The sequence below is a fragment of the Bombus terrestris genome, chromosome 11, assembly GCF_910591885.1.
Source record: "Bombus terrestris chromosome 11, iyBomTerr1.2, whole genome shotgun sequence".
Taxonomy (NCBI): domain Eukaryota; kingdom Metazoa; phylum Arthropoda; class Insecta; order Hymenoptera; family Apidae; genus Bombus; species Bombus terrestris.
The window spans coordinates 9,279,658-9,293,663 of NC_063279.1; the positions used below are offsets into that span (position 1 = coordinate 9,279,658).

Below are 14,006 nucleotides of genomic sequence, written 5' to 3' on the forward strand. Positions count from 1 at the left end.
ATTTTCACCAAGTAGGCCATGGCTTTATGGGCCGATTTGTAGATTATGACATCAATACTTTTTACGTAACATCGGTGGACGCCAAATACCTTAGTTGGGTTAATATTCAGGATGCACCACTGAACCGATCGGCTGACCAGATTATTCACGTCCAAAGTCATTTACACGTTACAGCTATCTCGTAAAAGGAATAAAGAATATTAGGACAAACAGGTAGCTGATGGTTTCCATTGTTCCATTGTACGTAAGATTTTATTTATACATAAACACGTGTTTATGTGAAAAGAAAATCTTTTTTTTCGATCCTGAGGCTAGTTTATTGTTTAGAAAGATTTCTACAATAATACGTTAAAAATGAAATTTTAGTATTTTTGTAAAATTTAAGTTGTAATATGTGACATTTATTTTACATTAAATTTTTATTGTTTTGTAATAAATTACAAATAAAAATAATGAAAGGTATTAAAAATCGGAACACATGTAACAAGATATTCTTTATTCTATAAATGTATCCTTTGCATACATTAAATAGTAAATAATACCTAAGTCTGTCATGTTTTTAATATCTCACAGACTAGCTCAGCATATCAAGCAACTTTTTATATACTAGCTCAACAACGTCTGTAGCCCACAGAAAGTCTATGTGATTAAACTTCGCGAATGGCACTTTATAAATAATTGGTTTCTTTGGTAATTCGTTACTTAGTCTCATCACATCCTAAATCGGAAAATGTAAAATTATAATAAAAAATACCAGTATTTAAATATCTATATCCTATTAAAATTTATGAAATACATACAACAGGACTAGATAACCAATCGTTATCGCCGCAAAACAATATGATTGGCATTGTAATTTTTGATATATTGTATTTAGGTGGTTCGGTGCTCTTATAAATCTCCATATTTCGCTTTGCACCATAGTCATATTGTTTGAATTCTCCAGATTCTATTCCTTGGCCATAATGAACCACGGTCTTCGAAGACGTACCAGCTGGTGCATGGTTCAAAATCACAGGCAACAGCGTCTGCAACGATCCGAGATTTGCATAAATAATCAAAAACTAGTGTAGCAGATTTCTACATAAGTCATTGTATACTCACGTAATTAAATTGCGCTTTGTCGAACCCAGTAAGAACAAACAACGAATTAGCACAAATTTTTTCCTCCCAGGAGTCGAAGGTGCATAAATATTTTGATAAGAATTTTAAAACTTTATTTTGCGGTAACAACTCACCTTCTCCCAATAGAGAGAAAATTATCTAAAGATCAATATAAAAATATTACAATGAGAGTTTAGATATTACGTTGAGAATATCATTGGAGTTATTTATTTATTATTTATTTATTATCCTTTTTACCTTATCATATGCAAGCGGAGCTATATATCGTAAAGGACTTTTTACGTGTTTCATAAATACTACTGGTGCAAGACTGTACGTTGATTGCAACAGTCTTGCTATTTGCGGCCGTTCGCTAGCCATCACGTAGAAACATGTCGTACCCATCGAGAATCCAATATACGCTTTCAAAAAATTTTCCTTCAATTTTACGATGTAAGTGATCATTGCCGGTAGATCATATATACCTGACTCATGCCAACTAAAAAATTTGTTATTATTAATGTAATAATTATACATAATTAATATAATAATTATATACATATAATTATATAATTTATTTCTGTAATAAATATCCTTGTTAATTATCTTTTGTTATATGAGGCAAAGTTTTTTTATTTAAATTGTTACCACCGGCAATATGCCTTTATATAATTATTGATATATATAATATACCGTTCTCTTACATATTTTTAATCGTTATTAATCATTTCTTTTTTACGAGTACCTGAAGTCCCAAAACTTTAAATCTTTGTGAGATAAGGAGACATGCGCTCTTGAATATGTATTGCCACGAAAATTTCCGAGCCATACATCATAGTCGCGATCAGCTAATAAATAAGCTACAATAAAGGAGAAATATTATTATACGATATAAAAATCAATTACTATTTGTAAACCAAAAAACAATTTATGTTTTTATACCGAGAGATTTCCCTTTTCCAGATATAACCCAATCTGCAGAACTACCTAACAGACCATGTTGCAAGAAAATCGCGGGAGATCCAGGTTTCCCTGGAATCCGATGCATCGTCAATAGATAACCATCTTCCGTTAACGTTACATGTGCTTCGGCTGGATAACCGTCTTTTCTTATCATCTGCAGCTAAAATAAAATAATTCAAATTAATAATGAATAATCATTATTCACTAACTACAAAAACATAAAATACCACAATGGACGAAGAAAAATTATATTATGCATATTATACTATTGTCTACATCTTAAACAGTTAAAATTATCTTTAAAAAATCTATCCAGAATCGTAAAAATCTACACATAAATTGAATTATAATGCACTTGAAAATATTAATTATTACACTATAACGTGTTTAATTGTATCAATAACAACGACAACAATTTTTTTAGAAGAAGAGAGAGAATCGTATTTTGCTTAAAAAGAATAATATTCTTAATTATGTATGTATATAGATATTTATATGCTGGAATTGTGTTATATCATAAAAAAATTTTGCTACCATCGCATTTTATTTCACCATGCATTAAGCATGTTAATGTGATAAGTATATTCCAAATAGTTAGTTAACAGTAAATAAACATACAAGTTCATGTACTAATTAGAAAATATAACATGTTTTGCAATTTACAATTTAAAAAAATGAATATGTGTAATAGGTAGTACAGAAACTTTTCAATTTAAACCACTTTACTGTAAACTATTTTTCAATTATAATAATTACGAATGTTTGTAAAAAAGTATTTAAAAAGTACACAAAAAGTAAACATGCTTTTAGATAGCAGGTGTATTTTCTCGAACACTTTGCATGTAATTGGGTATTATTTACATTGGTAAATAAGTTAAGTACGTATGCTACTCTGTAATCAAACAATAAACGATGTGCGTATCTTTTATTTCTGTGACCAATTTTTCTTATATTTAATAGCGATAAAATTAATAAAATGAAGAATGTAATTCTACTTACTGTATTAAGTTCCTCATCTGGGTTGGGATTTTCATTATGATGAAATAATTTGCCATTAAAATTGGACAAAATCGCAGAAGAGAGAGCACATAGCGATAAAAATATGACGATCTGACCTTTCATTCTAATAATGTTGAAAAACAGCGAAACAAACACTTTATTTGAAATGTTTAACAGTAAAGAAACAAAAGAAAAAGCTCCATATAGTACACTTTACTTGAAATATTTAATAGTAAAAATGTGGTGATACTGCCGCTCAAGCTACTCTCCGTAAGGTGAAATATTATATGTACGTATTTGTCATCTTCTTTAGCGCCAATCTTTATCACTATGAATGAGTTTCAGGCATTATATGTTAATCACAGTCTGATTCACGGTCCATTTCAATGTCGAAAAATGAATTCATTAATTTGTTTTAAATTATACTAAAATTCCGTGTTTCTCCGTTGTTCGTAAGATCTGAAAACTTACGATGTAACTAAAATTTTCATATTTTGTCTTATATATAGTATATCTACCGTACTTCGCGAGTAGAGAGAAAAATAATTACATGCATACATCTACTTATCTGAAATATGTCATACATCGTACATTATATTTTATCACTTTAGATAATTTATTCATTTTTGAAATAAATTTTTTATGTGAAAATCAAAAGTCTCTTTAATATTTATTTACTTATTGTTTATATCTTTATTTACTATTTTTAACTTTGATAATTTATTCGCTATCTCTAATTTCTACAATACAAATATTTTATGTAAGTATATATTTGATATACATTTTTTTGATACAAAAAAATGTACAAATCAAACCATAATATTGTTTTAAATCATTCTTCCATTTTTGATATAAGGTTCAAAAATATAATTGAATCTCACATTAATGATCATAGTTCACGAATCATGGATAATATTTGCAGGTAATATTTATTTTCATTACTTATTAGAGAAACAAAATTATGATTAATAATAGATAGAAAATATATATTCTATAAACATAATTATGTTTATGTTTGAGGTTATATTTATGAAAATTTTTAATACATTGTATTATAATGTCTCTTGTTTTCTATTACACTAGTCTTTAAGTAATCAGATTAAATGTATGTCAAACACTTATTTTAACACTGTTAATTGTTTAAATAGTGAATAAATCCATATTAATAATAATATTACTATATGTACGATAGAATGAAACTGTGATATTCATATGCTTGTCGATATAGGATATTCGCTTTATTACTTTTTTATTGATATCATTTTTTTAATAGATTTTAGGAACGTCATTTAAGGTTTGTAAATGAAATATTGATTTAAAACAAAAGCATTAAAATAAATGTTTAATAGAATACTATATACTTTCAAATATATGTATGTTTTAAACGTTTTCTTAAAGCCGACAAATTATTTTGTCGTAATTTTATTTCGTTTGATCAACACATTTAATAGTTCATAGAAGACCTACAAATATAATACTTCTATAAAGATAGTCTAAATTGTATTACTCCCAATGTATTATGCATACGTTTATTTCAAACTACTCAATGTGAATGTCAAATAAGAACCGCATAACCTTAAAAAGCTATAAACATGTGATCTTACTTGTAATAAGAAAACTTCGGTAATCTAAAAATTCTAATTTTTTAAAAATTGTGTTAGCTGGTAGCGGACCTAAAAAAAAGATATCAGTTATTTTTTTGCCTATTTTCGGTGTTTTCTGATGAAAACACTCTTCGAATGGAGATAGATGATACCCTATTGCCCTGTGTATCTTTAAAACTATAGTAGATATAAACAAAATGGTTATAATAACAATTAAATGTTTTTTATATTTTATAAGACGATGCTATTAATGCAATAAAAATTGTTTGTTTATATAAATATAACAATGATATCTGACATTCAAACATAAATGATCCAATGCACAGATTTTGCAAATTTCTTGCTTTGATATAGCTTTTCATGTGTACTTATAAATACAATGATGTTTCAAAATTTTATATCATATAGAGCACTCATAGATTCATTCACATTATCTGATAAGTTTAAGATATTTAATATATTCATTTGCATTTATTCTACATAATTTTCGATGTGACAGAAGATTCTAAATTTTTCACAATAACGGTGGTGGTGAATTTTTTATTTAAACAGCAAATTTTTATTACTCTAATAGCATCATCTTATAAAGCATAAAAAACTGTTCAATTTTTGTTCTAACCATTTTTTTTATATCTATTATACCCCTGAAGATGTTCTGGGAAATAGAATAATACCTACTTTCATTCAAGGGCTGTTTTTACCCTAATTATTGCTAAAATTTATTAATATTATTAATTATTAATTGAAAATTATTAATAAAAAAGGAAGATCAAAATTTTCTGGTTACCAAAGTTCCCTTGTGGATATCGTGTTTGAAATTGTCTTTGTTTGTATTTCAGGTGATAAAAATGAATGAAATAACTTTACCACCCTCACCAAATTGGTATTTAAGTAATATTCTTGCTTGTTCTTTTAATGGTACAATAGCATGGGGTGCTAGAAATATAATTGTTATTGGTAAACTTAATGAAAATGATAAAATATTACAATACTCTATTATTAAGCATGGTCACAAATCAAAGGTGACATGTCTTGCATTTACTCCTCAGTTTGAAGAAGTAAATGCTAATTTAATAGCTTCCACAGGAGACGATAACACAATTAAAATATGGAATTCAGAAACATTATCTGTAACTTATACTTATCTCTTAGAAAATGTAATATAAAAATGTTTCTATATTGATATACATATATGATAAATTTATAATGATATTATATTTAAAATATTTTTTAATTTCAGGATAAACAAGCAATAGGCGTAGAATGGTCCTATAAAGATCCTTATGTTATATATGCAGCAACTTCTGATGGTTGTGTATTATCATGGAATGCTTATTTTAATACTGTTTCTTCAATTTCATTAGGAAAAGTGATACCTACTTATATTTCTTCTTGTCCTCACGATCCACATCTTGTAGCTGTAGGTTCAAAAAGTGGCTTAGTTTATATCGTTAATTTTCAAGATAAAGGCAAAGTAGTTTACAAACTTAGAGGACATGATACTGAAATAGTTAGCTTATCATGGTGTCCCTCAAAAAATAATGTACTAAAAGGAAATTTAAATAAAGATTTACTGTTAGCTTCAGGAGGGAAAGATAGGTAATTTAAAAAATATATATAAGTGCTTTTAACTATAATTTTAATGTATTCATTTTAAAATTGCAATGTGTAGATCAATTTTCATTTGGAAAGCTGGTGGAGATGGACGTTATGAAATGACAATTTCATTGCCTTCAGCACCTCTTGATTCTCAGCAGCATAGAAGTAAATTAAATGCTTCTGTAGGTAATTGGGTAGTAGTTAACTGGATAGAACCTAAACTATTGCTTACAAGTTCATGTTGGGGTGAATTAATCTCTTGGGATTTATCAACAATGATAAAAGGGAAACCTAATGCCAAAGTAATACATGCACATCACAGCAGGGGTTTATTTTGTATTGCGCATGTACCAAATACCCAAGACATTTCAGAAGAAAATTGGAGAATAAGACAAAGGTTTTTATAGATATATAATTTATGATTAAATATGATTATGAAGCAATTATAAATTTTTTATTAGTTGTAGACATACAATTTGGACTGTGGCGCAAGATCGAAGAATTATTTGTTGTGGAATAAAAGAAAATAATGTTGAAATAGATTATGATATATTTACACAAAGTGGGTTTGTTTATTGCATGGCTGCTTGCCCATTAGACACTTCACATATTGCATTTGGTGTTGGAGATGCAATGTTACGATTATGGAATTTATCAGCAGCACATGACACTACTTTTGATATAACCGTTTTATGGCAAAAAATTAAGGGAAAAATTCGCGCGGTAAGACCTGTATAATAGTTTCAAAAAATCCCTTTTTTATACATTTTCTAGATTATACTTTCTAGAAAATTGAAATTTACATAATTGATAGATAGCATGGCATCCTGAAAAAGAAAATTTATTGGCTTATGCAACTGATGAAGGTCGAGTTGGTGTATTTAATACAAATGGAAATAAATCGCCTACATTGTACAGACAATATCATAGAAGTGTAATATATACTATTGGTTGGGGCCCAAGTCCAAACAACAAATATGTTTTATACTCTTGTGGAGAGGGAGAGCTTGTGTATTATGATTCAGAAAAAGTTACAAATGAAGGTAGTATTTTTTATTTTTTAATTAATAAATGATTGCAACATTGTTATATCATATTTATTATAAAGCTATAATTTCTCTCAACTAGAACCAAAATCTGTATTGAAAAAAGAATGTACAGAATTTTCTTGGAAGCCAGATTTTTCTTGCTTGGCAGTAGGATTTGAAAATGGGTATGTTTTTAAATATGTTGTATGAATTCCATGAAAATAAAAATTTTTTTGTTTTTAGAACAATTTCATTTCTTAATCGAAAATTTGAAACACGTGGATGTGCTAAGTTTGCAACAGAAATGGTGCATTGCTTGGTCTGGCATCCTGAGAGTACAGCAACAGACTTGACATTTTCTCAGCTAAAAAATTATTTAGCTGTTGCTTTTGAATCATGTACTATACTTATTTTCGATTTATCTAATTTTATAGATCATTTTGAAAAAATGGAAGATTCAACAAATAATGAAAATTTAAAGGAAAAATGTGATATTTATAAAGTGCATGAAATTGTAGCTTCTTTAACTGGACATGTACAAAATGTTGTCTGTTTAGCATGGAGTCCACATGTAAGTGGACATCTAATATCTAGTAGTTATGATGGAACTGCACAGGTATTACAAATTATGTATATAACTATATAGATATCACCTTAGATACAAAGTAATAATATATTTAGGAATAACAAACATTTTTTGTAAAGATAAGTATTTACATACGAGTACTATTGGTTTTTAGATATGGAATGTTAGAACTCAAGAATTAATAGCTACATATACAGGACACAATGGCCCAGTATTGTGTTGCATGTGGAGTCCATTAGACCCTGATTTTATTATAACAGGCTCTGCAGATTCTACAGTACGAATATGGAGAGTTGCTTATAATTTGCCACAAAAAAAAGTATATAAAAAATTGCCAAAAAAAGCTAAAAAGAAACAAAATGAAACAAATAAAATTGTTGATACTATTGAAAATAGTTTACTAGAATTAACTAATGCTACATCACAATGTTCTATTTCAGGTATTTCTCAAACTGTACAAAGTATAACAATAATATTGATAAAAGTAATAAAAAATATGTTATTATAATACAAATAACAAATATTTATCACTTTTTTCAGAATCAAAGACAATGATGATAACAGAGACAAAAAATAAAAAAGTACGGTCATATTTTTCAAAATTCCCTAATACAGCATCTCAAAAAACACTTTTACTTCATTCTCTTTTAAATATCGTAAAAAATATGAAAAGTGAAAATTTTAATATGGAAGAGGTTCAGAAAGATACTTCGTATCATATAGTACCAATATTATTTTCATCGCAAGAAAATTTTATATCTTATTTAACTACTGAAAGTAAGTAATTTATTATTGAAACAAAATGCAAGCTACCTATATATATATTATATTTGCTTTATCTTTTATTACTATATAGAATCTGCTCATATTGAGAGAAATAACTATGATATAATCGCAGAAATGGATGTATGGTATGATAATCTCAAACAAAATTTAGAAGAAGCTGCTAAAGAGAAACGTCTCAATGACTTTCTTGTTTCACTTTCAGCTAGTCTGTCCATGAAGTATTTTTTCTTATTTATTTATTTTATAAAATACAATTAAAGTTGCCGTAAAAATAATCTAGCAATAATGTATTGCAGAATATGGAAAGATATGTGTGAACTATATGCATATCAGTTAGTAACTGAAGGCAATCCTTGTAAAGCAGTATCATATTTACTTTGTATACATAAAACCTACAAAGCTATAGAAGTATTTCAGGCTGCAAATTTGTATAAAGAAGCATATGTTCTTGCAAGATGTAGACTTGAATCTGATGATCCAGTACTAACAGAAATATTAAAAGAATGGGCAAAATATAGTGTAAATTCAGGCAATTTCGAGCAAGCAGCATGGATGTAAGTTGTATTAATTATATATATATTTTTTAATGTAAATCATATTTTTATTTAAAAATTTTAATTATGTTATATATAATTTTATTTTCAGTCATACTAAATTAGGAGAATTTTCTGATACAGTAAAATACCTTGCACGCCGTAAAGATGCAGCTACGTTAATAACGGCAGCTGAAATTGCTTTTTTATGTAATGATGAAATATCAAGTAAATCTTTAGCTGAGCAAGCAATAATTGCAACTTTGATAAATTCAGAGTATGATTTTGCACGAAATATAATAGAAAAGTTTCCATATCTCAAGGTATATTTACATATATGTTTTGTGTTCAGGTTTTTTCCGTATTTTAAATAATTATTATCTTATGAAAAATGTTTATTTTTATTTTAGTATCAAGAAATATATTTGTTAACTTATGAAGAACTTAAAAAAGTTATTAAGGGAAATGTAACTCTCGATTTGATTCAAACATGGATAGACGGAAAATCAAATTATGGTCTATTACAAACTTTAGAGGCAGTTTGCGGTGATTGTAATTCTTATTACACTGACTTGTGTCGAAATAGTTTTTGCAGTATTTCAGACAAGGAGAAAATGGTAAGATTCACGTGATCTAGTTTTTAACATTGTAAAGAATTGTATTATTACGTTTAATAACTCCTAATTTCAGTTATGGTTAACAATTGGTCATGAGGTTGCATTAGCAATAGCCTCTATTGAAAAAGAACAGAAATTAAAGCATATTGTTACTGCATTACATACAATCACTCAATTTGAACTACTACATCAAAAAGATTTAGAACATCTACATAGTTTTTTAATTGAAATTATCATAAAACTAGATATTAAAAGTCCAATGGATGAAACAAGTATTTATACAAAAGCTGATTATTCTGTATCAATTAGTTTACGAGCTTATTTATGTTATGCTCTTCTAAATTGGTTTGTATATAATATAAACGAGGAATCTATTAATAATAATATACAAAATTACACCAATTTGATTGAACATTTACTTGAAGATGCATTAAATAAACAAGCAATAAGACACTGGACAGTAACAAATGAAATTAACAAATTGGAAAATCAATTAGCTTCTGCAAAATGTGAGTTACTGAAATATTACTTAAATAAAAAATTGTTCATTAATTAGTAATAATAGATATAAAAGTTAAAAAGCTAACACTGATTCATTGTTAGGTAAATGCTTGTTTGTTTTTAGGTAAAATGCAAGAAGAAATTAAAACTGATCAAGATATAGAATCTTTTATGGAAAAATTAAATACATTAAAGAAACAGAAGAGTCAGATTCTCAATGATTTAGTTTATATCCCAAATCCTGTTATGGTATATGGCAAAGCAAATGAACTATGCAGCAAATTGTGCGATGAAACTATAAAAAATAAGTTTTTAGAAAGTATTTCCAAAATGTGGTTAGATGCTACTACATAAATAAATGTGTATTTGACTTTTTTGATATACTATATTACTCACTAATTTTTTTTGAGATACTACATTAAATACCAATGATAGTCAACAATCTTGAATTTTCTACTTTACTATTTTTATCATTCAATTATTTTTTTATATTTTTTATTTATTAACCCATTTGCATCATCGTCCTACACGTTGACGCCGGCGCCAATATTCGTGGTTTCCTCCATGGGGCGGCGCTGGGTCACTACCTATTTTGTGAAATACATGTGTGATCCATCGGCGCCCCTCGGGTCAGACACATGTGACCCGCAGATGGGACACGCCGCCTCACGGAACAGATACGTGCGACTCGCCGATGGGTCGCGCCGGCGTCAACATGTTAAGGGCTATTGGAAGGCATCAGCGGCGTTCAACTGACGACTGGTCCCCATTACCACGCGCGGTCGGTCGTAGGTGCAGTAAATGACATCCGAATTGTTCATAGAATTTATCGAAAGTTTACTATTCAAAACGATTGTTAGATAATGTTACCTCGTGAACATCGTATCTTACATTCTTTATAACAGAGAAAAAAAATAAAAATTATTTATTAAAAAAAAATTATTTAGATTAAAATGGAAATTGAATCATATTATTTCTCGTGGAATTCTTTAAAATGGTTACATAATGGTACATCACAAATATGACATTTAAAGACCGTTTCTCATCGAGTACATTTAGATAAGCATGCAACGCATCGCTTTGACGTACTGCTTTCCTTTGCTGGAGTTGGAGGTATCCGAATAGGAAAATGCCTGCCAGTATATCGCGTTATCGAATCATTAGATGCCTCACTTACTTTTATATTTGGTAAATATTCGCCAATAATTTCTTCGGTTAATTGTTATTTAAAAATATGAAAAGCTCGATCCTTTTATGATTTTTAAAAATTACATAACTACTTAGTAATATCATGTCTATGAGGTAAAAAATATTTTTTTATAGGCTTTTTTACATCTTCGCATAGTATGAAATTTATTTAACATTTGATCGCCAACATCAACTCCATCCATATTCTGATTATAGTCAATTACTACTGTTGTTTTACACATTTTTATCGGTTTGTTTTCTCCGCTTCAACAAATTCTAAGCTATGCATAGTTGTTAGTAAAACGACATCTTTTTTATCCTTCCATTTTATCGCCGCCATATCTCTTGCAGAATATCGCGTAATAATCCGCGCTTGGTGATAGAAGACAGTCGCAGCGCACGGATTAATCCATGCTTGGATGCAAATGGGTTAATGTATTGCACGTCTTATAGAATATTGTAATATGTTATATTAAACATAATTCTATGAAATACAATTTATTTAAGTGAATGTTGATAAATTAGATAATATGACTTTTTATTTATAAAAATTGTTTATAATTACAGAACATTTTTTTATCAATAAAAAAGTCGGTTTTTTGTAATAAAACTTTTTTTTTTAATTTGAAGTTATTTTCCAAAAACGAATTTCTCTATCACTTGTCGCGCAGACATACGGTAATTTATAATGACACGTTATTCCACCTATTAATTTAACTTGCCCACAAATTATTTCTTGTTCAGTTTTTATATTTGTAACCTTTAATAAATTATCTGGTCTGCCTATACTTGCTACAAAATTTTCATAGCCAAGGAAGAACTTTACTGTTAAACCTCCTTCAATGTGAAGAGGTTTTGATTCTAAAGGTGGACTGAAAGTAACAAAAATTATCAGAAAATATATTACAATTATTATTTTGTTCATTGGTTAATTTTTAAATTTATTTCGCAGTGCATTACCTAGGTTTGGATATATCCCATAAAATTAGTTTCCCAGCTGCTATAGCTGCAACTTTTAATGGGTTGGGTCCCCAGTCAATAGACATTAAGGGAGCAATATCTGTATCTAAAGACATAATTGCTTGCTGACTGCGTACATCATACATATGAATCAATCCATTTTTTTCACCAACAAGGAGCTTGCCAGATTTTTCAAGATGAAAACTTACACTCATTCCTGGAGATGTTAAGTAAAATGTAGATATACATTTTTCATCTTCTTTTACAGCCCAAAGTTTACAAGTATGGTCATCAGACACAGAAGCCAATAATTCACCTTCGGTTTCATAACAAATTGAATTTATATAATCCTTGTGTCCTTCCATCTTGTATTAAAAGAAATGTCAATAAATTGATTCATGAAAAATAAGTTGCATCTATTATAATTCTTTAATCTCACCTGGCATACAGTGTTTTCATTCAGATCACTGCTATATAATCTTATTTTAAAATCTGCTCCAGCAACACAGAACATTAAAACTTTAGGTACAACACTCAAGGAGGTTTCTGGACTCCAAGCAATAGCATGTGGTCTAGTATCATGACGAAATGTTCTAAAAGGTTTATAAGCAATATCTTCCACTGTTTCATCTTCATCCTTATTATACAATAATAATAATAATAGTTATTATTCATTTAAAAATAATGTTTTTCTTGCAATCTTATTATATTCCATAACTGTTATTTTTTGCAGTGATTAACGTTTTCATAAAACTAAAACATATATTCTGAACATCTATGACTGTTTTTCAGAGATAATAAGTAAAATTTCACTAAACTATTTTATTTTCTCATTCATGTATTTTTATATTCAATTAGAAGGTAAGTTGTAGATTATATCTTTTTTAATTCTTTGTCATAAAAAATAATTTTCATGAAATATCAAACAGGTATATTATGTAAATTTTGTAAATTAAAATACCCAATAATACACGTATAATGAAACTCAATGATTTTACCTGAAATTTAATAGTACCGATGACAATTTCTTCGGCTAATGCGACACAAATTAGATGTTGAGACCATTCGTAAGGAGATAACTCAACACAATATATCTGTTTAGAAAAATGCAACTGATATGTAGGTGGTGTAGTTAAAGCTTCGTCCATCGTGTATTCGTATTCGTATTATTTCCTTCAATATAAGAGATGAGCTTGTGTTATGATCAACAAGAGATCACCGGCATAACCTATAAAACTTCCTCGCTGAATTGTATTAATTCGGAGATTGCAACGAAGGAAATATCAACGAATATATATGAAAGGTAAATGATCATAACGAATTTGTTCCTTGGTTCATTAACATTTTTATACTATTATTATGCTATATAACATTCCATTGTAATCGGAATTGCAATTCATATAAACATAAAAAACATGCACGCGCGCTATAAGATGAGGTTAGGTCGAATTTAAACTATCTAGAGGGCAGTACGTATTTTACGTATGCTACATGTAATCGTTCAACGTGCCGCATATCCCTCAGCAAGCGAACTTATT

The 14,006-nt window shown here is 28.4% G+C and overlaps 3 protein-coding genes across 11 annotated transcripts; 1 reads left to right on the forward strand and 2 right to left on the reverse strand.

Annotated features, from left to right (window-relative positions):
• Positions 1-481: 481 nt before the first annotated feature.
• LOC100652319 (lipase 3) lies at positions 482-4,773 on the reverse strand. Of its 6 annotated transcripts, none has more exons than XM_048410356.1 (9): positions 4,671-4,773; positions 3,284-3,525; positions 3,067-3,190; positions 2,047-2,227; positions 1,850-1,964; positions 1,363-1,603; positions 1,105-1,263; positions 801-1,028; positions 482-718 (listed from the first exon to the last, which is right to left on the reverse strand). In XM_048410356.1, the coding sequence occupies exons 3-9, from the start codon at positions 3,187-3,189 to the stop codon at positions 575-577; spliced, it is 1,191 nt and encodes a 396-aa protein (XP_048266313.1). In that variant the 5' UTR covers position 3,190; positions 3,284-3,525; positions 4,671-4,773; the 3' UTR covers positions 482-574. The 6 variants fall into 6 exon arrangements, with proteins under 6 accessions (XP_048266313.1, XP_048266315.1, XP_048266312.1 ...); XM_048410358.1 differs by lacking the exon at positions 4,671-4,773 and adding an exon at positions 4,428-4,536; XM_048410355.1 differs by lacking the exon at positions 4,671-4,773 and adding an exon at positions 4,113-4,238.
• Positions 3,803-10,762, forward strand: LOC100646000 (gem-associated protein 5). Of its 4 annotated transcripts, none has more exons than XM_012313738.3 (16): positions 3,803-3,826; positions 5,510-5,827; positions 5,911-6,269; positions 6,343-6,666; positions 6,731-6,992; positions 7,084-7,312; positions 7,398-7,482; positions 7,541-7,913; positions 8,038-8,323; positions 8,424-8,660; positions 8,740-8,887; positions 8,966-9,223; positions 9,315-9,525; positions 9,613-9,819; positions 9,893-10,328; positions 10,445-10,762. In XM_012313738.3, exons 2-16 carry the CDS (start codon positions 5,519-5,521, stop codon positions 10,672-10,674), a joined length of 3,954 nt encoding a protein of 1,317 aa, XP_012169128.2. In that variant the 5' UTR covers positions 3,803-3,826; positions 5,510-5,518; the 3' UTR covers positions 10,675-10,762. The 4 variants fall into 4 exon arrangements, with proteins under 4 accessions (XP_012169128.2, XP_048266307.1, XP_048266308.1 ...); XM_048410350.1 differs by lacking the exon at positions 3,803-3,826 and adding an exon at positions 3,860-3,988; XM_048410351.1 differs by lacking the exon at positions 3,803-3,826 and adding an exon at positions 4,236-4,360.
• Positions 10,763-11,253: 491 nt separating this feature from the next.
• LOC100652084 (nucleoporin Nup37) lies at positions 11,254-13,989 on the reverse strand. The gene is made up of 4 exons (XM_003398923.4): positions 13,467-13,989; positions 12,908-13,105; positions 12,469-12,833; positions 11,254-12,380 (listed from the first exon to the last, which is right to left on the reverse strand). Exons 1-4 carry the CDS (start codon positions 13,614-13,616, stop codon positions 12,128-12,130), a joined length of 966 nt encoding a protein of 321 aa, XP_003398971.1. The 5' UTR covers positions 13,617-13,989; the 3' UTR covers positions 11,254-12,127.
• Between the last annotated feature and the right edge of the window lie 17 nt (positions 13,990-14,006).

What these genes read in the sequence shown, in the direction of transcription:
- LOC100652084 (XM_003398923.4), bottom strand. Translation starts at nt 13,616, where the DNA reads ATGGACGAAGCTTTAACTACACCACCTACATATCAGTTGCATTTTTCT. An exon ending in TCGGTACTATTAAATTTCAG is followed by an intron (nt 13,106 to 13,466) that starts GTAAAATCATTG and finishes TTGTATAATAAG; the next exon opens with GATGAAGATGAAACAGTGGA. An exon ending in ATGAAAACACTGTATGCCAG is followed by an intron (nt 12,834 to 12,907) that starts GTGAGATTAAAG and finishes TTTTAATACAAG; the next exon opens with ATGGAAGGACACAAGGATTA.
- LOC100646000 (XM_012313738.3), top strand. Translation starts at nt 5,519, where the DNA reads ATGAATGAAATAACTTTACCACCCTCACCAAATTGGTATTTAAGTAAT. An exon ending in ATCTTATTTAACTACTGAAA is followed by an intron (nt 8,661 to 8,739) that starts GTAAGTAATTTA and finishes ATTACTATATAG; the next exon opens with AATCTGCTCATATTGAGAGA. An exon ending in AAAAGTTTCCATATCTCAAG is followed by an intron (nt 9,526 to 9,612) that starts GTATATTTACAT and finishes TTTTTATTTTAG; the next exon opens with TATCAAGAAATATATTTGTT.
- LOC100652319 (XM_048410356.1), bottom strand. Translation starts at nt 3,189, where the DNA reads ATGAAAGGTCAGATCGTCATATTTTTATCGCTATGTGCTCTCTCTTCT. An exon ending in CAGATGAGGAACTTAATACA is followed by an intron (nt 2,228 to 3,066) that starts GTAAGTAGAATT and finishes ATTTTATTTTAG; the next exon opens with CTGCAGATGATAAGAAAAGA. An exon ending in ATTGGTTATCTAGTCCTGTT is followed by an intron (nt 719 to 800) that starts GTATGTATTTCA and finishes TTTCCGATTTAG; the next exon opens with GATGTGATGAGACTAAGTAA.